Below are 24,000 nucleotides of genomic sequence, written 5' to 3' on the forward strand. Positions count from 1 at the left end.
AAATAAGGGATGAACAGTTCGTACGTACCACAAACAACAGGGATGCATCTCAAAAACATGCTGAGTGGAAGAAGCCAGATACAAAAGAGTATCTGCTATGTGAACCATTTACATAAAGTTCAAGAACAGTGATTGTCTCTGGGTGGGGGCATGACCAGAAAGGGGCAGGAGGAATCTTTTTGGGGTGATGGAAATGTTCTAGATCTTCAGCTGGATGATTACTGAGGGGTGGACATCAAAATTCTGTGAGCTCCACAACTGAATACTTTAACTATGTAAATTATACTTAGAAGAACACCAACAACAACATAAAGTGTTTCCCTTCCCCCCTCCTTTTGTAGTTAATTTATACTATTATTGCATTTGGCTAGTAAATTTATTTAAATACATTCAACTACTTAATATTTGCTGAGATTTCCTTTGAATCATAGTAGATAGTGCATTTTTGTTACTGCTCCATAAGTATTTGAAAGAATATATGTTATTCTGTTAAAAATAACCTATACAGCTTGTAGTGTCTTATTCAAATATACCAGTTTTCGTTTTTTTTTTTTTTTTTTAAATGATATTTCTATTTCTGAGAGAACTATGCTAAAATTGTGGCTTTTTCCACTCATTTCATCTGGTAAACATTTGCTGAGTTCCTACCCTTTGAGGAACATACATTAACAGTTGAGAGGAAAGGGTGTGGAGCTAGAACCCTTGGGCATGAATTCTGACTCTGGTATCGACTAGTTGTGTGACAGTGAATATGTCACGTAGCCTCTCTGTGCCCCAGTTTCTATATCTTTAAGATGTGGACAGTATAGTATCTGTCTATGTATCTGTCATACCTATTAAATAAGTACATGTGAAGTCCTAGAATAATGCTTGCATATAATAAGGACTTAATAAATGTTACCTATTATATGACAGAAACTATGGTAAGCCCTGGAGATATTACAATGAAAGAGAGAATATAAGACATGGTCTGAGACCTCCTGGGGCTTACCTTGCAATAGAGGAGTCAGACTTTTTGTCAATTGCATATATAAATGTATAATTATGCTGGGATAAGTGCAATGAAAGAAAACAGTATCATAAGAGTATATAATGAAACATCATCTATTTTGAGGGACTGGAGAAGACTTTCCTAAGGAAGTAGTATTTGGGTCGAGGAGAATGTGGTTATGACTTTAGAATACAAAATAATTTCTTAAACAAGTCACAGTAAGTATAGTTCATAAAATTTTATTGCATTAAAATTTAAACTTGTATAGTTCAGGGGCACCTGGCTGGCTCAGTCAGAGGAGAATGTGACTCTTGATCCTGGGGTCATGAGTTTGAGCCCCATGTAGACTATAGAGATTACTTAAATAAATAAAACTTAAAAAAAATTTTAACGTGTATAGTTCAAAAATACCATAAATAAATTGAAAAGACAAATCAAAGACAAGGACAAGATATTGCAATGCATATGGCTGATAAAAGGTTGCAAATTTATAAAGAAATTCTACAAATCAATAAGAACAAGGCAAAATGTATAAATGTGTGGACAGATGACAGGAACAAGCCATTCACAATAATCAATTGGAATTGCCAAAAAAAGACACATGTAAAGATTCCCAACCTCATTAGTAAGTAAGGTAACACACAAAATATAGTAACAATGAGATAACATGTGCCTGATATAGTGGCAAAAATTTTAAAGTCTAACAATATCAATATTTGGCAATGGGAACTCTAATGCTACTCCAAAAATAAATTAATAGAATTAATTTGGAGAGCAATGAGGCAATATCTAGTAATATATACTCTTTGACTCAGAAATTTTACTCCTGGGTATATACTCCAGAACTAAGCTTTCCAACTTTTTCACATCATGGCCCACAGTGGATTTTATTTTCCCCAGTTAGTGAGTCTCTGTCTTTTAATAGGAGAAATTTAGCCCATTTACATACATTGTGATAACTAATATGACTAGATATATTTCTAAAGCCTTATTTAATGTTTAAAAAAATTTTTTAATGTTTATTCATTTTTGAGAGAGACAGAGTGTGAACGGGGGAGGGGCAGAGAGAGAGGGAGACACAGAATCCGAAACAAGATCCAGTCTCTGAGCTGTCAGCACAGCCCAACGCAGGGCTTGACCCCATGAACTATGAGATCATGACCTGAGCTGAAGTTGGATGCTTAACCGACTGAGCCACCCAGGTGCCCCCAGCCTTACTATAATGTTTACCATGTATCCACTTTAAAAATATCTTTGTTAGTTTTCCTTTTTTAAACCATCTGTTTCAATGGATTTTGAATTCTTTGAATTTTTTTTTCCTCCAATAGTTTAGACGTTATATACCCTATTTCTATTTTTTCTGGTGATTATCCTTACACTTCAAACACACTTAAGCATATATCTTTCTATGTATCTCAGGTATTTGTCAATATCTCTATACTTCCCCTGAAAAGTTATCTATTGATTTGATGTAATTCCAATATTAGCCTGCTTTCAATTTCTTCTGTGTCCCAAACCCACCACATTGAAATCATTTGGGATTTTAGTTTTTGTTTAGTTCTATTCATTATTTTTCACATCACGCTATCAAAATCTTTTAAGATTTAACAAGCTTATAGGTTTATTGGCTTACCACCTTCCTGTGACTTGATCACTTTCTTAGGGTCGCTTTTCTTCTTGCTAGAAACACTCAAGTGTATCTTCTCAGAGAGGATCTGTGGGGGTTGAATCCTTGCGTGTCAGTCATTTTATCCTGCTCTTCAATTTCACTGCTAATTTGGCTCAGCATAACGTTGTAGTTCTCTGGAGCCATTCTTTCTCCTGCAGTTGAAAATGAATGCATTCCCCTAAACTGCTATCCTTTAAAAAAAAAAATTAATGTTTATTTATTTAAAAAAAATTTTTTGAATGTTTGTTTTTGAGAGAGACAAAGACAGAATGCAAGTGGGTTAGGGGCAAAGAGAGAGGGAGACACAGAATCCGAAGCAGGCTCCAGGCTCTGAGCTGTCAGCACAGAGCCTGACGCGGGCCTCGAACGCATAAACTGTGAGATCACGACCTGAGCTGAAATCAGACACTTAACTGGCTGAGCCACCCAGGTGCCCCCAAACTGCTATCCTTTTGATCTATTGCTGCCTTCCCTTATATTTCAGTTTGACAAGTATTTGTTGCATCCCTATTATGTGCTGAGTGTATTTCTAGGTATTGAGGATACAAGGGGGCTTGACATAGGCCTGTGTGTGGTGTGCTGGGTTCACTACCACCACTGTGTGTGGACTTCCTAGGTTTCCCCCTGATGACTGGCCGAGGGGCCGCCCTGCTCAAAGTTAGTCAACGCCTAGGCTGGCCTACAGCACGGTGTGGTCTGATAATCGACAAAAACCCAAAAACAATAGCAACAAAACTGACCTGTGCTGATTCAGTTCTCATTCTTATGCATTTCAATGGGGAAATGCCCAAAGAACAAAGCTATAAAAATAACCCTGCCTACTCTCTGGCCATCTGCCCACCAAGGGCAGAGCTCAGGGCATCTGGTCCTTTTGATAAATGCTCTGGCCCAGCTCTGCCTGACAAACCACATCTTTCCCACTATCACTTTCTGGGCAATGACATGTGAGAAAGGAAAGACCAGCTTCTTGGCACAACAATTCCCTAAAGAAAGAAAACAGGGCTGGGGGTGAGGGGAGCATTTATTAAATCACCTGGAGGACTTTTTAAAAATGCCTGTTCAGGGTCCTTAACCCCAGAGAATAAGATTTGACCTCTTGGGATGGTGGGGTAGGGGTTAGGGGAACTTGGGGGAAGCAAATATACATTTTGAAAAAGTATCTAAGGGAATTATCACCTCTATTGTATGTATGACCGCTCTGCCACTTCCGAGTTGACAGCCACTGATGTTATCCAACCCTGTCATTTTATAGATGAAGCAACCATGGTCCAGAGAGGAAAGGTGATTGATTTGTTCCAGGCCATACAGCTAGTAGATAGCAGAGCCAGGATGAGACTCAAGGACACTTGATTCCTAGACTGTGCTTCTCCTGACTCTACCTATAATTCATCTTTAGCTCTTGCTCTTCTTGAGATCATTATCATCACCATCACCACCATTAATGTCATCACCATGATCACCATGATCACCACCATGATCACCATGATCACCATGATCACCACCACCATCACCATGACCACCATCATCACCATCATCGCCACCATCATCACCATCATCACCACCATCATCACCATCATCACCATGACCACTATCATCACCATCATCACCATGACCACCATCATCACCATCATCACCATGACCACCATGACCACCATCATCACCATGACCACCATGACCACCATCATCACCATGACCACCATGACCACCATCATCACCATCATCACCATGACCACCATCATGACCATCATGACCATCATGACCATGACCACCATGGCCACCATCATCACCATCATCATCATGACCACCATCATGACCATCATCACCATCATCACCATGACCACCATGACCACCATCATCACCATGACCACCATGACCACCATCATCACCATGACCACCATCATCACCACCATCACCATGACCACCATCATCACCATCATCACCATCATCCTCATCACCTTCACCAGAAGGCTACTGGCCACTTACATAAACTTATCTCTCCAATTGACAATAATCCTACAAGGCAAGTGTTGTCTCTGTTTCTTACTCCTTGTCCACGTTCCCAACTTTTATGTACTATTCATCCTGACACACAGGATCTGTCATCAGCAGCAAATGCCTCTATCTGTGCCCTGTGTCTTTTCTTGTAAGGTGTCTTCCTATCTTGCCCTAATGGAAAGTTGGCTGTGCTCTGCAAATGCCACCTCATCCGCAGACTCTCAAGTGGAGGTTATTTGGGCTTCATCAAGGCTCAAGGGTGGGATAGCTGTCCCATTGTACCTGTAATTCAGTTCTCTTCACTCCTCCTTCAAAACTCCCATCCTTCAAAATTCAGGGCACACTTTACTACCTGCCACTGTTATCTACCAACTTACTCTCCTTCGTTCATTAATGACTCCAGCATCTGGCTCTCCATGTTTATTCCTGACACCATTCTTGGTGACTTAACCTTGAAGAATAGTGGTCCATTCCACACCTTGCTCCCTGAATTCTATGACCTTCTCACCTCCAACAATCTTTCATTTCTACTCCCTGGCGCCCCAGCCACACTCTCATGCTTGTGTTCTAAACCCCAGTATCAGTTCTCTCTGGTCTCAATCCATGACTTTACCACCTTTGTGTCTTTCTTTATAAAGATACAAAATACAGTGAAACTTTGGTTTGCAAACATAATTCGTTCCAGAGACATGCTTGTAATCCAAACCACTCATATATCAAAGTGAATTTCAAGAACCCTTAGCTCAGTTGTGATCATGTGACATGTGGTGTCACGTACTACTCTTATTGCAAGACATGGCTCGCTTATGAAGTTAAAATTTATTAGAAGTGTCTGCTTGTCTTGTGGAACACCTGCAGAACAAGTTACCAAGTTACTCACAATCCAAGGTTTTACTGTATATGCAAAGATAACATATATGTGTGTATAAATGCAAAGATTATTTATATATAATGGGATTGTATATATAAGGAGATATTAACATATGTGATATATATATATATATATATATATATATATATATATATATATAATCTCCTCATATCCTCACTTGCCTCCTTGTTCTGCTTAATTCCATGATGTTTCATTATAGTGACTGCTTTGTGTATTCTCTCATTTCCATGCCTTTTTCTTTTCATCAAATTCATCTGGCAAAAGCCCATTCAAGATTAAATCCTTACCCGTATAGTTTGTGACCACAGCTGAGAGGCTCGAAGTTGTGACAGAAGATATAAAGTGGCTGGAGGGTTTACTTTCAACACATTACTGCACACCCCAAATAGGACCCCAGCGCGCTTGGTGGTTTTACAATCCTACTCTGTGAAAAGATTGTTCTGCCCCTTCTCCTCCCTCTTTAAGCTTTATACATGGCTGGCTTCATGTGAGTTCCCCTAAAAGCTGTGCCTGAGACACAGGTCTACCTGAAGGTAGTTTATATGGGAAGTGAACCCAGAGATCCAGAGAGAGGACCTGAGGAGTGAAACAGGAAAAGTGGAAAAGGCGATGGATGACCTCTGGTAGATGGGCAGTTCAGCACCCATGACCTATGGGTGATGGATGAGTTATGGGTGATGGATGACCAATCTCAGGGACCTTCTGAAGAGCCTGAGCGGCTGTAGCTCAGATTTTTCCACTCAGGGAATGGAACAGGTGAGCATTTACCTCCAGGCTCCTGTCTCCCATTGCTCAGTGGGGGCCTCTTGCAAGAACTTCCCCGCATCTCCAGGCCATCCCAGGGTGAATGCCACACAGCAGCTTCTAGAACGCTCGGGGCCAGACACTGTCACATTGTTCTTGGGCTGAGCTGCTTTGAAGCCAGTCCAGAACGGTCCCTCCAACAGTCTGTAAAGTAGGGAGTGTCTCCCTGAGAGGAGAATTGAACTGAGGCACAAGGGAAGCCCCTTTCACCCTTCACTTCTGTCACGGACCCTCCAAGTCCAACTGAGTCTTTACCCAAAGCTGCGACTTCTGCCAGGACTTCATGCAAGAGAGTGAGTGATATAAGCTCCAGTCCCCCCGCTCCAGCTAATCTCAAGGCCATAGCCAATACTGTCCATTTCTACCACCCATTCTCCACTGCCCTCCACCTCAGCCAGCACTGAGCAGGTCTAAGTTGATTGCTGTATGCAGGGTCAATGATCTTTGTCCCCTGAGAGGTCTGCCTCTCAAGGCCTTGCGTTTACATCCGGTCACGGGTGCTGAATTGCCCATGTACGTAGTTATTGGACAGGAAAGCATTGAAAGCCACTCATGTAGGTCTCTTGGGCGCAAACACAGATTTCCCTGCTCTTGTAGGCTGGCTGGCTGCTCACCCCACTGGTTCCCAGGGCAGCATGAGGGGTGTGAGGGCACTGGACCTGGGAAGAAGGTCAGAGGTACAGAGATAAAGAGTTGTTAGAAGCCGAGAAGGTCAGCTCCAAAAGTCTTCCACATGAGTGGGACGTAATGCCAAAGACCTTTTCTGTTAACCTCACAAAGAAGGACCTGTCTTCTCTCGAATACATATCGTGTGCCAGGCAGCCTAGGTGCCTTGTTTTCATTGTTGTCCCCATTTCCATCGGGGGGAAACTGATCAGAACAGGAAGCCAGCTCACCAAGCCGGATCTCGCCCACAGGATGGATCCCACAGCCGTTCCCGTCAGCCCTGTGCCTCCAACCTGGGGGGTGAGGTCAGTCAGGTGACAGGTGAGAACATACCCTGCAGGGCCCAGAGAGCTCGACCCGATCAGATGTGTGTAAAACACACACGGAATCGAGCACGGAGACATGGCCAGCCACTCGGCATGCCCCCTGGGGTCTCCCCCCCTCCCCCCATGCTCTTCCCCATGGCACTCTCTCTTCTCTCCCCACTGTTCTTGTAGGAGCGGCGCATCTCCGGTAGAGTGGTAAGTGGGAGTCCTTCAAGTCCATCCAGGGAAGGCAGGCACCTTTCTCCTTCAGGGCACTCCCTTCCCAGAAGGGCCCCATCCACAACACCCAAGCAGGTCACCCTTCGCAGGGTTGGGTAAGGTCCAGAGGCACAGCAAACCAGCTTCAAGGCCACCTCCTTCCTCGAGGAAACCCTGGTCTGTGCCGGGAGGAGTGATACTGCGGTAATGACAGCTCGCAGGCTGGGGCAGGGACGGGTGCAGGCAGGACCCCAATCAGAGACTGACCTCTCTCGCAGGAGAGGCAGGGAGGCGGCGAGGTGCTGGGGGCACACCGGCCCCTCTTACAGGTACCCAGAGGCTGAGGAAGAGCAATCAGATGGAGAAGCTGCAAATCTGGATATGTTGGGAGAAGAAGCAGCAGGCCACCAGGGCTGACCCATGATCAGAAGCATCAGGGCCACAAACAGACAGTGTGGATTTCGAGAACACCCGGCATGGAGAAGCTGTGGCCTGGGTGGGGGCAGCCAGAACAGCCCTGGCCGACCCCAGCTCCCCAGCCCTCAGGCTCCCTGCCTGGCATGTCCCCCTGACCCAGCCTCCTCTCCTCAGATCCCATTCCCGTACTCTGTCTGCTGGTCCCACGTCACTGTCCTTTCCTGAGCGGCTCCAGCAGGTCTGAGGTAACGAGAGAAAGGGCTCGTGTCCAGAGTGTGCCTCCTCCCACCAGCCGTGGTCCAGCCCGGGTGCACCTGCTCCAGGCCACACTCCTTGCCTGGCCGGGAGACCATGCACAAGTCACTTGGTTTGTCTCTGCCTCAATTTCGTCCTCCATAAAACAGGGATGGCGATGGTAATGAAGACACTACCCTCCTACTATGGTTGTGCGGATTGAAGTGATATGTATAATCGTGAAAGAGGTACAGAGCTGATGTATATTTTGAACCATTTCATTTACTCTTCCCAACAGTATAATTGGTCCCATTTTACAGACGGGGAAATAGAGGCTCCAAAATGAATAGGCATTCACTGAACGGCATGCATGAAGTAGGAACCGCAATTTGAAACCCAAACTTTTTTTTTTTATTTATTTATTTTTGAGAGACAGGGAGCACATGCGCACATGCAGGGGAGGGGCAGAGAGAGAGAGAGAGAGAGAGTCCCAAACCCGATCCAGGCTTGTCCCAGGGCATGCCTGATCCAGGGCTCGATTGCACCAACTGTGAGATCATCACCTGAGCCTAAATCAAGAGTCTGACGCTTAACCGACTGAGCCCCCCAGGCGCCCCTGAAACCCAAATTGTGTGACTCTGAAGCCCAGGGTCTTTTTGACCTCTCAAAGAGGCCCAGACAGGCAGGCAGGTGAACAGGGAAAGGGCGCCCCTGCCACAGCCGGAGCTTGAAGTGGTACTGCTTCACTTTTGCTTCTGTGCGGCGTCCCCACAGCAGACCGCAGTCCAGAGCCAAGATTCCTGCTGCGGAACTCGAGGCCCCACCGCAAGCTAGACGGAGGCAAGAATAGAGACCCAGGTATCTTTCCCAGCCCCGCCTCCTCACCCCACCCCACCCCCACTTCCTGCAGGCAGGGCCACCTGCTGAGAAGCCCTGGGCTCTGTGCAGGAGAGATGGGCATATGCCAAAGCAGGAGTCGCAAGCTAGTGTCAGAATCGCCCCCAAAGTCCTTCCTTCAGATTCTTGCGGCGCTGTCTCTGGACAGAAACCAAGCGGAAGGACGGATGCTGTGGAGTCTGCGCCTTGTACAAAGGCTCTGGCCAACCGCATTCCCCAAGCTCTCCCAGGACTTGCTTCTCTTCTCAGTTTGCTTCTCGCAGCCGCGTGCCAAGCATTCAATTAACCACCCTGCTTCTGCCCCCTCCCCAGCCAAATGGGTACCAGATGCACCATGGAGACCTCGCACAAAGGGGGGAAGAAAAACTTTACTCAGGCAAATCAGCAGAGAAAACACAATTAGGCAAAGCAAACAGAGCCGAAGAGGCAGCCGCAAAGCCAAGCGTCCGGGAGCCCACCTGCAACACATTTCCAGGAGCCCCTCAAAAACCATGCTTTTCTAATGGGGGCCATACAGAAGCCCCCGCCAGGCAAAAGGAGGCTCTGTGCCTAGCAGATCAAGACAGCCTCCACGCCAGGGGCTGGGGAAGTGGGGAGAGGGGGGTTTGCTTTTGTTCCACCCTCGCGTCTCCAGGAAGGATGTAGGTAGGGCCTGTGGCTGCTGCAAAAACACGAGAGCTCGATGCCAAGAAGCCACCAGAAAATTGGCCCCACTCCTTCCTTATCTTGCAATCTAGACTTCCAGCCAGGGCCAGGAGCGGCAGTCACTGGAAGAGGGAGGGGTTAAGGCCAGGTTTGCAATAACTCTTTTCTCTGGGAGGCCCTGCTCAGATCACTGGGCTGAGAATAACAGCTGCTGCCCCGGGGAGCGGGGCGAGGGCTCCTTGATGGCCTGCTCAGAGCATCAGGCAGCCCTGGAGGAGCTTCTGCCAACAGCAAACACCCAGAGCCCCAGGTAGCGTGATCCTGCCAGTTCCCGGAAGCAGCAGCCGAATGCGAGGTTCAGGTGTCCGCTACCCACATCACAGATCCGGAAGTGCGATGTGCAGAATGGCCCCTCCCCCCGCTCAGAGTGGTACACTCTTAGCCCTGCCCCCACCCACGTGCCATCCCCAGAGCGGTACAGGGCAGGGAGGCAGTGCCGGGAGCACAGCCTCTGGCATCAGACAGAAGCTCAAATCCCAGTTTCCACCGCTTATGAGAAGCTGTGCAATGCCCAGCAAGTTACTGAACCTCTCTGGGCATGTTTTCTCATTGGTAAACTGAAGAGGGACACCTAAGTTTGCCAGGAAGATTAAGTGAGATTTGGGCACATACGGTGGTGAATACATACCTGGCACCTGGTGGGAACTTAATACATGGTAGCAGCTTTGTGCCGAGCTTATTAGGAGGAAGCTTGGGAAATCAGGAGGTGGGAGAGAGAGGAGGGAACCGGCAGAATAAATGTGGAGTGGAGAGGTGTGAGGCCACGAAAAACCAACAGTTGAGAAACATGTAGCTGAGCGTTGGTGGAACCAGCTCATGAGCTCTGCTAGCTTATTAGCAGAGGAAGGTTCTATTTTGACAAACCAAACCAGCCCAAAGGAGGCATCAGCCATAGGGCGTCTACGTGGTGGAAATGAGCACCCAGCTCTGTTTCTTTTCCATCTCCAGAGCCTTGCATGGTACCTGAGCCAGCCCTGAGCCCTCCACCCCTCGCAGGGCTGTGTTGACTCTACCCAGTCCCCATGCCCTTTATTGCATAAATAATGCCAGAAAGGGGGCTCCTGGGTCGCTCAGTCAGTTAAGCGTCTGACTTCAGCTCAGGTCATGATCTCACAGTTCATGAGTTTGAACCCTGAGTCGGGCTCTGTGCTGAGAGCTCAGAGCCTGGAGCCTTTTTCAGATTCCGTGTCTCCCTCTCTCTCTGCCCCTCCTCTGCTCACACTCAGTCTCTGTCTCTCAAAAATAAATAAACATTAAAATAGAAAGAATGCCAGAAGGAAGTGGGAAATTCCACCTGGAAAGGCAGGTGTCCCGGAATTCTTGCAGGAGGCTGTGTCATGGCTAAGTCCCAGGAACTGGCCTGGACAGCCCAGGGGTGTGGCTGACCTCATGGGTGGCCCAGAGGTCACCACCTCTGTCCACAGGTCTGATGCCCCCCACCCCTCGGTGGGACTGGCGTCCTCCGTGAACCTCTCCTCAGAGCTGGCCAGAGATGTGGGCCTCACGCACTCACAGGGAGAGCTGCAGGGGGGAGCCATGCGGCTGGAATCTGGAATCTTCTATCTTGTGATTTAATTTAACAGTGTAACAATGAACTTCAACCTAGAAATACAGCTTTTTCACCAGTCTCTATGCATCTATATGGTCCTGTGGCAGTCCCAGGGTGGAATGAATGGGCTGGCTGCAGTCAACTGCCCCCCAGAACACAGGGAGAGGAGTCAATACAAATTGGCAGCCAGAGACCAGCTCCTGAATGACAGAAAGGCGGCAGGGAGTCGAGCCTTTGTCCCCCGTGTCCTAGGACACCACCACTGGTATTGTTCTGAATGGCACGTGAGCAGGGGCCCTTCCCCGCCGGGCACGGGTGGCGGAGAGCACAATCTCTGCCATCAGCAGGCCTGTCAGAATTTGAGGCTAGCATCTTCTGTGTGGTCTCACGAACTCGAGACTTAATCTATTCCGCTTCAGCTGCCTGTAGCGCTCCACGACCAGGGTTTCTGTGAGGATTAGGCGGCATAAAGTATACGCAGGGCCCGGCTCAAGAGGGGCCGATCCCCTTTCTCTATGGCTTGAGTTCACAGACCAAGTTTGCGGGGTCTCGCCAGACCTACTGTGCTGCTCCTTCAGGGCCCGAGCCCCCTGTGCCGAAACATAGTCCCTGCCGGCTCCCCATCCCCCGGACCCCACACACTCGGCCCTTCCTTCCACCTGCAGTTGTCTCTCTCCATCTCCTCGGCACCCACAGCCGTGAGTGAGCTGCTCCAGCCACGCTCCAGTAGACAGCCCAACAGCATCTCCCCGCTCCGACCCACCCTGAACCACCCAAAAGCCACCACTCAGGACATAGGAACAAAATATGTCCCGCACAACGGCAGAAAGGTCAGAGCATAATCTTTTTCTGCGACAAACTGGATAGGACAGTACGCAGGAGAGACACGTCCGTTTTCCAGGAAGCCTATGGCATCAAGAGGTCTGAGACCCAAGCTGGGCTTCAGATCTACCAGACGACGGAAAAGAAAAACCAGCAGGATAAATCTGCGGGGAAATGTGAGTTGGTTTTTTGGATGAGCAGTAACTCTGGGGCTCTGTCTTGACTTTTTTTAAAAAATTTTTTAAATGTTTATTTATTTTTGAGAGAGGGAGAGAAAGAGAGACAGAGTGTGAGTAGGGGAGGGGCAGAGAGGGAGACACAGAATCGGAAGCAGGCTCCAGGTTCTGAGCTGTCAGCACAGAGCCCGATGTGGGGCTCGAACTCATGAACCGCGAGATCATGACCTGAGCTGACGTCGGACGCTTAACTGACTGAGCCACCCAGGTGCCCCTTGATTTATTTTCTATCTGTGCATGTCCGTCCTGGAGACCAATGGGGTGGAGAAAAGGGCAGACCCTGGATGAGAGACAGTCTCGGCCTCTCCACCTGTGCCACTCACCCCAAACCGGGTAAAGCAGTCATATTTGTATTTGGGGCTTGCTTAAGTTATTCTGGGGCTCAAAGCATAATTTTACCAAACCTCTTTCAAGCCTACTACCTGTTTCAGAACAAAAGCTGCTGGAGGAGGCAGCCTGTCTTGTCTGGGATCATGTCTTCTGTGTCTGCCCCAAGGCCTGGCACCTAGCAGGCCCTCGGTAAACGTTGTGGAGACTGAACTCCTCTGGTCTGCCGTGGATCTGTGAGAAGAGAGATAAGGCAGGTAGACATTTCGAACTCTGATCCTTGGGGCTTCAAACCCAGAGTGATGGAGCCATGTACAGGAAGGTCCACAGAGCTATAAGGATTTGATAAAATGCAGGCTGGAGAGGAGATCTCTCGGCTACTAGACTTATTTGGATCACTTATTCACTCGCTTAGATAAGGACAACCACTTGGAGGATTAAAAACAAAAACAAAAACAAAAAGACATAGTCATGCCTCAGACAACAGGTTTTTGGTTCTTCACAAGCACGAGAGAGAGAGAGAGAGAGAGACCTCAAATTTTGGAACCTCCAGTAGGATTACTTTTTAACCCAGCCTAAGCCAGCCCTTCCAATCCAGTTGTTAACCACAAAGAACCCAGCTGCCCGCCAGTACGATACCACCCAGGACGCTACCCACCGGGCACCCAGGATGGCGGTATTTCAGACGTTTCCAGTCCACTGGTGAGTGGAGCCTGTTCTGGTCCCTCCTCCTGGGTGAGGAAAAGGTGAGCCCTGAGGCATGAAATATAGCCTCTCTTCCTGATGGCCTCCATACAGCCAGTCTCCCATCTGGCCCTCCAGGATGGTTTGTGACCTGGCCTTTAATTCTGTCTACATCTTGTTGAGTGTTACCTGTAGTAGAACATGTATCTGACAACACGTAGGACAGCAGCATGTGTTACAAGGAAATACTCCTCAACAGAAACCGTCTGGAAGACGGGACGTCTTTGTTCTTGAAAACTACAATATAATACCACCCTAAACTGGCAGGGGGAGGCAGAGGGTTACGTGTATGAGGGGAGAAACAATTAAGTGACAAAGCCAAGACATGAATACCATGTCTCAGCAGTTAAGTCTGTGAGCAAAGTCCCTATCAGATCCCCGACACGGGCAATACGCCTGCAGACTGAGCGGCTGCCACCAAGAGAACATAGGGCCAATGTGACATTTAGCTCTCCTTTACTCCCAACTAGTGCAACATTCTCTAGACAGGCCAACTCTTCCTAACAATGGTAGCAGAAATGCATGTTAGTTTTTAAAGTTATGTATTTATTTTGAGAGAGAGACAGAGTGTGTGTGTGCATGCACAAGTGGGGAAGGGGCAGAGAGAGAGGGAGAAAGAGAATCCTAAGCAGGCTCCATGCTATCACTGTGGAGCCCAATGCAGGGCTTGATCCCACAAATCATGAGATCGGGACCTGAGCCGAAACCATGAGTTGGATGCTCAACCAACTGAGCCACCCAGGAGCACCAGTGCATCCTAATTTTAACCTCTAAGAAGTGAGTAAACATGGGTATCTAACAAGACTTTAGTAACTAATAATTCACAGCTTCTGAACTTATTTACACTTTTCAAGGAATCATCTCAGAAAACCTTATGTTTTAAAATCCAGATCGCTTGCTTCTCCCTAACTATCCACAGATCACTTGTGGCTTCAGCATTGAAAGTTCTGTGTAATGTCCACAGGTCCCTGTTTCTCCTGCCCCCACCCATGAAATGTAGGTGGCACCGTCCCCCCCGCCCAAACATAACAAGACAAAACCCAGTGACCCAGCAATGGGCCTCCAACCAACTCCAGTCAGTTGCTGAACAATTTTGTCCCCTTTGTGGTTAAGAACATCGCCTGCCTCCCCTCCGTGGCTTCTGCTCTGTTAGGCAGCTTACTTAAAAAAAGAAATTTTTTTTTAATGTTTATTCTTGAGAGAGAGAGAGAGAGAGACAGAGCACAAGCAGAGGAGGGGCAGAGAGAGGGGGAGACACAGAATCTGAAGCAGGCTCCAGGCTCTGAGCGATCAGCATGGAGCCCATTGTGGGGCTCGACCTCACAAATCATGAGATCACGACCTGAACCGAAGCTGGCTGCTTAACTGACTGAGCCACCCAGGTGCCCCTATGCAGCTTACTTTTAATAGCCCAACCACGCCCTCAGACACAGTCTTCTTGCTTGCCCTGCTGCTCCCCTCTGTACTTGCTTGAAAAATTTGGAATGGAACTGGGTACAGCAAAAAGGTAAATATTTTGAAGAGAAGGGAAAGGAAAGGAAGGAGTCGAGCCTCAGGACTAATGCAACAAAGGACCTGACTACTTCCAGGTTCTTCCGTTTCCAATCTCCTCTCCAACCTCCTCTGGTGTCCAGTCCATTTTCCTAAGGTTAGCTTCCTTCACCTGGTTGGAAAATGGCCATGAGCCACTCGCACAACATACAGCCTGTCATGAGAGAGGGATTAATCTCTTTCTACAGTGTATGTGCACACACACACAATCCTAGACAAGGATTCTGAGTGACCTGGCCTCGTGCTAGGGTCTGCATGTTTGAGTCCCCTTCTCCCCAGTTCACATGTTGAAATTCTAACCCCCCAAAGTGATGGTATTAGTAGATGGCGACTTTGGGAGGTGGTTAGTTCATGAAGGAGGATTGTTGCCTTATCAAAGAGGATCCAGAGAGATCCCTAGCTCTTCCCACCACGTGAGGACACAACGAGAAGTCTGCAGCCTGGAAGAGTGCTCTTACTTGCCCCCGCCAGCACCCTGATCTCAGACTTCAGCCTCTAGAATTGTGAGACATGAATTTCTATTGTTTATAAGCCATCCAGTCTGTGGTATTTTATAGCAGCCCGAACAGAGTAGATACACGGTAATCAAGACAATCAGGTTTTGTGCCCATTTCCATGACTATTGGGTATTATGATTGAAAGTACCGATAAAAAGATGTGGAAGGAATGGAAGGTAAATTCCTCCAAAGAAAAGGGGGGGTGTTGTTTCAAGATGAAAAGAAGAGTGATTACAGACCAAAAAAAATGATGCCCACTATACCTTCCTTAACCAGAATCTTTCTCAAAATACACTGCTTAAGATTGCTATGGCCCAAAGTGTCCCTCGACAACTTTCCTGTGACTATTCTTCTCACACTCACAGGTGACATTCGTATCACATTGTTCCAGAGCCCAAGACAAGAATGTTTTAAAATCTCCAGTTGTTCATTATATGTGCAGACACACAAATACACACACACACACACACACACACACACACACACACACACACAGAGTTGTATTTTAAAGTTGTATTATAAAACCCCCCACAGGGATACCTGGGTGGCTCAGTCGGTTAAGCATCTGACTCTTAATTTCGGCTCAGGTCATGACCTCGTGGTCATGGGATCAAGCCCCAAGTTGGGCTCCACACTTGAGTGAGGAGCTGCTTGGGATTCTCTCTCTCCCTTTCTCTCTGTCCCTCCTCCTTATCATGCATATGCTTGCGCTCTCTCTCTCTCTCTCTCTCTCAAAATAAATGAATAAATAAATCCACCCGTCCCACAAATTATTATCACTGTTTATACAATCAAAGTTCATTTAGGCTTACCTGCATATTTTCCATTTTATTCTCACTTTATTCCTTCCATTTTACACGTTCCATCTGGAATCACTATCTTCCTGCCTAAAGTACATGCTTTAGAATTTTCTTTGGTGTGAGTCTATCAATAGAAAAATCTCTCCATCTTTTTGTTATGATTCTAGATTTTATGTTTGTATATTTTATTTCTTCTTACTCTTAAAAAAAATTTTTTTAATGTTTACTTATTTTTGAGAGAGAGACAGAGAGACAGAGAGAGAGCACGAGCAGGGGAGGGGCACAGAGAGGGAGACACAGAATCCGAAGGAGGCTCCAAGCTCCCAGCTGTAAGCACAGAGCCCTATGTGGAGCCCAAACCCACGAGCCATGAGAGCATGACCTGAGCCAAAGTTGGACACCCACCCGACTGGGCCACCCAGGTGCCCCTATTTCTTCTTACTCTTGAAGACTATTTGCGTGGGTATAGAATTCTATGCTGGTAGAATTTTATTCTTTCAACATATGGACCTCATCACTTTACTGGTCACTAGCTTCCATGTAATTGTTGAGAAGCCAGCTGTCACTCTAGTAGCTATTCCTTTGTTGATAACCTTTTTTTCTGTACCTGTTTTGTGATTTTCTCTTTGGTTTGGTTTTCTGTGCGTCATTGTGAAGGGGTGCATTTCTCTCTGTTTACACTGTTTGGCATATGGCGGGTCCCTTAAATCTGTGGTTTTAGTTCTAGAAATTTATCAGCAATCATCTCTTTTAATTTGCCTCTATTCCATTCTTTCCCTCTTCTTTTGGAACTGTTTTTACACTTATTTTAAGTCTTCTTACACTATCACTTGTGTTTCTCATCCTCTCCTGTATTTTTCCTTTCTTTAATTAATTTGTTTTTTGTTCTTTCTGTGCTGTGGTTGAGAGAATTTCTTTTGATCTATTTTCCAATTTACTAATTCTCTCTTCAGTCTGATCTAATGTGCTAATAATCTGATTTACTGAATTCTTAATTTAAATTATATCATTTTTAATTCTAGACATTCTATTTGGCTTTTTTTTAAACATCTGCTATATCACTTTTCATACTTTCCAATTTTTTGCTGATAAAATTGACCTTAGTAAGAGTTTTATAGTCTGTATATGATAATTCTGATCTTTTAAAATCTGTTTATGTTATATCTTTGAGCTGGTTCTTGCTCAAAGTGTCTTATTTCCTTGTATGTTTAGTTTTCCTTGAATGCATGCTGGCCACTGTACTTAAAAGTAAGATGTTTTTAGAAATAATTCAAAGCTAACAAAGATAAAGTTACCTTCCTTCAGAAAGGACTTTTGTTTTCTTTGCTCATCACCAGTCTGGGATCACCTTAATCCAAGTTCAGGGCTGGAAGTTGTTTTGGACCAAGGTGATGTTAACTCAGGCTGCAAGGCTGGGGGGGGGGAGGGAGGGAGGGAGAGGAAGAAGAAGGAGGAAGAGAAGGAGGAGGAGGGGAGAAAAAGAAAAGGAAGAAAAGGAGGAGAAGGAGGAGGGGAAAGGGAAGGATGAGGAGGAATGAAGAGAAACTGAATAAAGAAGGAATCACTTTTGATTCATCATTTTGAGGATGAAACCAACCAGGTACCAGCTTAATAGGTATATGGAAGAATGGGTATCAGACTTACATCTTGAGCTGCAAATCCTTGGCTTTAATTTCTGTTTCCCCTGTCACAAAAGAGGTCCTCACAACTACAGCTCAGACAGCAGTTGTTTCTTCCATAGTAGCTAATGCCCTCAGAGTAAAAGTTGCTTTCAGTGAGTAACTCACATTTCCAAGATTTTGCCTTGGTAATTCTTCCCTAACAACTAGGCTCCATAGCACTTTAAAATTGTAATTTTGGGGTGCCTGGGGGGCTCAGTCGGTTCAGTATCTGACTCTTGATTTCAGCTCAGGTCATGATCTCACGGTTTGGTGGGTCTGAATCCCGCTCTGGCTCTGTGCTGACAGTGCAGAGCCTGCCTGGGATTCTCTTTCTTTGGCCCTCTCTCTGACCCTCCCCGATTTGTTCTGTCTCTCAAAATAAATAAATAAACTTAAAAAATTTTTTTAATTGTAATTTTTATATTTCATCTGGAGTTTTGATTTTTCCAAGAAGAAAAGCTAATTGAAATTTCCTACCTAAGCATTTCAGGAGTTATTATTATATCACATGTTAATAACAAATGTCAAAGCATAAATTATAAAAGTAATCTGAGATACCATTATCAGAGGTATATTATTAAAGTTATAGTAAACTTCTTTTCAAAATTCTTTGTATGCATACATCAACATTATTCTATATAAACCTATGTTACTAGCTAGTAACTTTTGCCCAATAGGATCATTTTCCATGTTAATATAGATCTCACCATTTATAATGCTTGGATAAGAACCACATCTAACACTTACTGAGGACTTACTACGTGCATGGACTTTCAATGTAATTAATTCATTTAATCTTTGGAACAACTTTCTGAAATAAATTTTAATAGGTTATGAAGCTATTGTAGAGATTTTAAAACATTTTCTCGATTAGGAAAAATAGGCAAAAAAGATATTAAATAATGTGATCAGAATCACACAGGTGATAAGTGGTAGGGCCAGATTTGAGTTCTGACAGACTGACTCCCAAGACTCTGCTTAATTTTTTTTAAGTTTATTTATTTATTTTGCGAGTTTGGGAGGGGCAGAGAGGGAGGGAAGGAGGGGCAGGGAGAGAGAAGAAGAGAGAATCCCAAATAGGCTCCGCACTGCTAGTGTGAAGTCTGAGGTGGGGCTTGAACCTGTGAACTGTGAGATCATGACCTAAGCTGAAATCAAGAGCTTAACTGACTAAGCCACCCGGGCATCCCTGAGGCCTATGCTTGTAAGAGCTGTGGAGTACATAGCATTTCACTGTATTCCACTTAATGTATTAAATCAAGCCACATACTCATGGATTATTAAATTATTCAAAGTCTGTTTTGCTATTATATAAAAATAAGTTAAAAAAATTCCTTGCCATACATCTTTATGTACTTATTTACCTATGTCCTCAGAATAAATACCTGCAAAGAGAACTGCCATGTCAATACTATACATGTTTAGGGTCACCTGGATGGTTAGTTAGTTGAGAATCCGACTCTTGATTTAAGCTCAGGTCATGGTCCCAGGGTACTACCCCCATGTCTAGCTCCATGTTGAGCTCTGCGTCAAGCCCCATGTCAGGCTCGGCTTCAAGAGTGGAGGCTGCTTAAGACACTCTCTCTCTCTCTCTCTCTCTCTCTCTCTCTCTCTCTCTCTCTCTCACACACACACACACACACACACAAAGAGTGTATACATTGAAAATTTTAGATTTTGATACATATTGCCAAATTGCCCTCCAGAAAGTTTTGCCAATTCACAGTCCCTCCATCACATCAATTTAATAAAAGTGCCAATTCATTGGCAGCATGCTTTTTAGCCCTGAGTTTTGTTAATATTTCCCTTCTTTGATGCTCTGAGCATTATTCTCTGCGTTTCTTTCCAAACTGTGCTTCTGAACTGTGACTGTCTGGCGGGCTATCTGGATCCCTATGTACTGCATTTCCTCTGTTCAGCCTTGACTTTGCTCTGCTTTCCCCCCTTTCATTAGTTTGTCCCGTGGAAAGTTCATCATGCTGGTTACATTTCCTTTCAGGACAGAAAGCGGTCTTTAGGATGCAGGATTATTCAGAGTCTCTCAAACCACATTTTCTGGTTAGGATGCAGTTACCTGAGTGACAAAGATATTAATTTCAAGGCTCCAAGTATTTTCTCTCTTTATGCTCCAGAATCTGCTCACTTCCTCTCACCTCTCTAATCATAGAAACTGAATGACTGGCAGTATCTCAGCAGTTTTTTCCAAGCCTGTAAAGTCTTCTACTTAACAGTGGGCGGGCTTTAGAGAATGCAGATTGAAACCTGTTGCATTACGGAAGGTGAATCCACAACCCATCTAAGAGCTGTGTTATTATGGTCAAACAACTTCAGTCTAGAGACTGGAACAGAATTTTCAAGGTAACTCTCCTTCCTCCCTTCCTTCCTTCCTTGTTTCCTTCCTCACACATTTCTTTCTATATCATTTAAAAAAAAAGTTTTTATTTGCTTATTTATGGGGGGGGGAATGAGTTGGGGGGGGGGCAGAGAGAGACGGAGACACAGAATCCAAAGCAGGCTCCAGGCTCTGAGCTGTCAGCACAGAGCCCGACGTGGGGCTTGAACTCACAGACCGCGAGATCATGACCTGAGCCGAAGTCGGACGCTTAACCGACCCAGCCACCCAGGCGACCCCCAAAAGAACAATTCTTAAAATTCCACTTCTCTCTTCATTCTACTTCTCTCATATATTCCATATCCTTCCCCCTTGTATTTCTCTCTCAAATTTCCTCCCTACAGTTTGCCTGTTACCCCTTATCTTTCCCCTTTTCTTCCAAATCTGCAACTGAAGCTCAGAGAGTACCTCTAAAAATGGCAGATTTCCTTGGAGGGCAAAGGAGAGAGAAAAAACTGAGCAGAGGAAACTGAAAAACAAGATCCTTCTTCCATGGAAGGCAATGGAAATGCTAGAAAATGGAAAAAACTATATGCTAATCATTTTTCATCCCAGCAGAAACACAATGCACGGTGTTTTAACAGGAGTCCAAGTATTTTCTGGTCCTTTCCTTCTGATAAGCTGATGAGCAGGAGTGATAGTGTGCAGGTAAACCCTGTGGCTGGGTGGGGGTGTCAGGACAATGAAGTGACCAGGTGTGATTTCCTGACTTGGGGGAGATAAGAGAGTTACACTTGGCTGTCACCTATATTAGAGCAAGCCAATGCCACAGTGCCAAAAAAATGTTAGAGATTAGAGAAAGGAGTCTCAAAGGTCCTGAGCTTATCATGTTCTAAACTCTGTTCTTTGGAACACTAGGTCACATTTAGATAGTTGGTGGCGGGGGGGGGGGGGGGGGGGCGGGGGGCGGGGAGGAGGAAGAAAAAGAAACTATAAACAGTCAAACAATATTCCTTACTACAGGATCGCTCTGACATGTTATATGGTAATATGAATTACATATCTCCATGAGGAAGATATGAAATGTTGCTTTAATATATTTTTCATTTTTTTAAACATTTATTTATTTTTGACAGAGAGAGACAGAGTGTGAGCAGGGGAGAGGCAGAGAGAGAGGGAGACACAGAGTCTGAAGCAGGCTCCAGGCTCCGAGCTGTCTAACGTGGGGCTCGAACCCATCAACCGGGAGATCATGACCTGAACCGAAGTTGGATGCTTAGCTGACTGAGCCACCCAGGAGCCCCAATATTTCTTTATTTGACCACAGGACTCTTCTCCTTCTGGAAGCCCTAATTTTCACAACAAAATTTGGGTAAGAGTGGGTATATTTGTATTTCTGTCTTCATTTTTATGGATGAGATGCTTTATAGCTCCACATGCTTTATTTGGTAACAATGCACACAGTGACTGTGGGGGGAACCGTACAATAGGATGCAAAGGATTTCTTTATGTTTAAAATGTTGTAAGGCATTAAAGATTTGAATTTTTCTAAACACCCTTTAAGCTGACTTAAAAAAAAATACATGCCAATCATAGAAAATTTATAAAATATATGTGATCCAGAAGATATGGAAAATCTTATCAAGAAGAGAGCGCACAATTCCAGGATACTGAGTTATCCAGAAATAATCCTCTTAACGTGTTGTGTATTTGTTCTTGTGTTTGTACGTAATACGATGTGAGCATGTGAATGTGTACACATAGGTTTTTAGCAAAATTAGGGTTATAATAGGTATGACACTTTGCATCGCTTCAACACATTATTTTTAAGGGCTATTCCTTCATTTGTATGGCTGAACTAAATTTATTGAACTCTTTCCAGTCAGCAAATACCTGTCTCTAATCTTTCACTGTTCTAAGTAACACCATGATGACCATCTTGTATATAAATCTTTGTTTTTACTTCTGCTTAATTTTCTCAAGATATATACCCCAAACTGTAATTGCTACATTAAAAACTTAAAAAAAATCTGCTACATGTCACCACACTGCTTTAGAGAAAGATACATGATACTTATTGCATAGACCTCATTTCACGTTAGCACATGAAGGATGCTCTCATCTATTTTAACAGCTGCCTGGCATTCACTGTATAAAATAACCTACAATTTTTTAAGTTTATTTATTTATTTTGACAGGTGGGGAGAGGCAGAGAAAGGTGGGGGAGAGAGAGAATCCCAAGCATGCTCCATGCTGTCAGTGCAAGAGCCAACGTGGGGCTCAATCCCACAAACTGTGAGATCGTGGCCTGTGCCGAAAATCAAGAGTCTGACGCTTAACGGACTGAGCCCTCCGGGCATCCCTGTATTACCAATTTTTAAACCAGTTGTCTATTGATGGACATTTGTGTGATTACCAAAGAGAAGAAAAAAGAAAAGAAAAGAAAAGAAAAGAAAAGAAAAGAAAAGAAAAGAAAAGAAAAGAAAAGAAAAGAAAAGAATACCATTTCACATGTGTACAGAAATATGCAGACCATGTTCTTAGAAGCAGAACATTCTGCGAGTGTTCTGCAAGATGAACAAACATTTCTAACACATTTTAACTTGACAAACGAACGATGTCTTGCAATACAAGTAGTACATGATGCCGAATGTCACGTGATCACAACTGAGCCAATGGTTCTTCTCTCTCTCACTGCAGGATTGTGGGTGATGGTCTCCCACGCTCAGATGCTTGGTCTCAGGCTGTGGTGTTTGGCAGAGATCAGTGATTTTTCAGACGGTTGGAAGGTGCCCACAACTGGAACTAGTGTATTTTTTGTCATTTCAAAGCACTATGGACAGTCCTTTGCTTTTCCACCCAAGAGCAAGCTTAGGAATGCTTTGCTTCATTCTAGGTCATTGGACAGGTTACTTGTTAAAGTTGTATGAAAAAAAAAAAAAGATTCCATTGAGCCAATAGATAGCAGTGATTCCGTTAGTGATCATGAAAAGTAAATCTCCACAATAACCCCCCTCTTTCCTGTCTCCCTCACACCAGCCACGAAGGTTTTCAAAGGTAAGTGTAGGTTGATTTATTTTTCTTTATATTTTATATTTTCTTTATTATTTTGTATTATGTTACAGTATTGTAATCATTTTTATATGAATATTCTTGGGTTGTGGAGCGAATCATCTCAGTTTCCATTATTTCTTATGGGGAAATTCACTTTGGTATAGTAGTGCTTTGGATTACAAGCATGTTTCCGGAATGAATTATGCTGACAAACCAAGGTTTTACTGTATTAACAAAATCCCACATGGAGATTGTGCTGCTTTATATTCAAAACAATAATAGTATGAAAGGGCTTGTTTTCCCTGTTTAAGTGCAGCCCTTGGTAAGAACAGAATGCTCTGGCATTCTGTGTTGGTAAATTATTAACAACTGGACTTCCAGCAAGAAAAAAACTTAGGTTTAGCTCTCTCCCTCTTCTCCTCTGTTTATTCGTTCATTCATTCATTCATTCATTCATCTTAAAGTAGGCTCCATGCCCATTTGGGGCTCCAATACAACACTGAGATCAAGAGTCGCCAGCACTTTTCACAGAGCTAGAACAAACAATCTTAAAATTTGTATGGAACCACAAAAGACCCTGAATAGCCAAAGCAATCCTGAAAAAGAAAAGCAAAGCTGGAGGTATCAAGATTC

At 44.8% G+C, this 24,000-nt stretch overlaps 1 protein-coding gene across 2 annotated transcripts in view; it reads right to left on the minus strand.

Moving 5' to 3' along the window:
- Positions 1 to 5,714: 5,714 nt before the first annotated feature.
- The window catches only part of COMMD10 (COMM domain containing 10), a 275,231-nt gene continuing 256,945 nt past the window's right edge, over positions 5,715 to 24,000 (minus strand). For both annotated transcript variants that reach the window (XM_053907544.1, XM_053907543.1), the window contains 2 exons: positions 12,824 to 12,962; positions 5,715 to 6,495 (listed from right to left, as the gene is read on the minus strand). In XM_053907544.1, coding sequence (XP_053763519.1) covers positions 6,412 to 6,495; positions 12,824 to 12,962 — 223 coding nt within the window. In that variant the 3' untranslated portion in view covers positions 5,715 to 6,411. The remainder of the gene's footprint in view (positions 6,496 to 12,823; positions 12,963 to 24,000) is intronic.

Source organism: Panthera pardus, unplaced genomic scaffold (genome assembly GCF_024362965.1).
Source record: "Panthera pardus isolate Hobbes unplaced genomic scaffold, ASM2436296v1 HiC_scaffold_2, whole genome shotgun sequence".
NCBI lineage: Eukaryota > Metazoa > Chordata > Mammalia > Carnivora > Felidae > Panthera > Panthera pardus.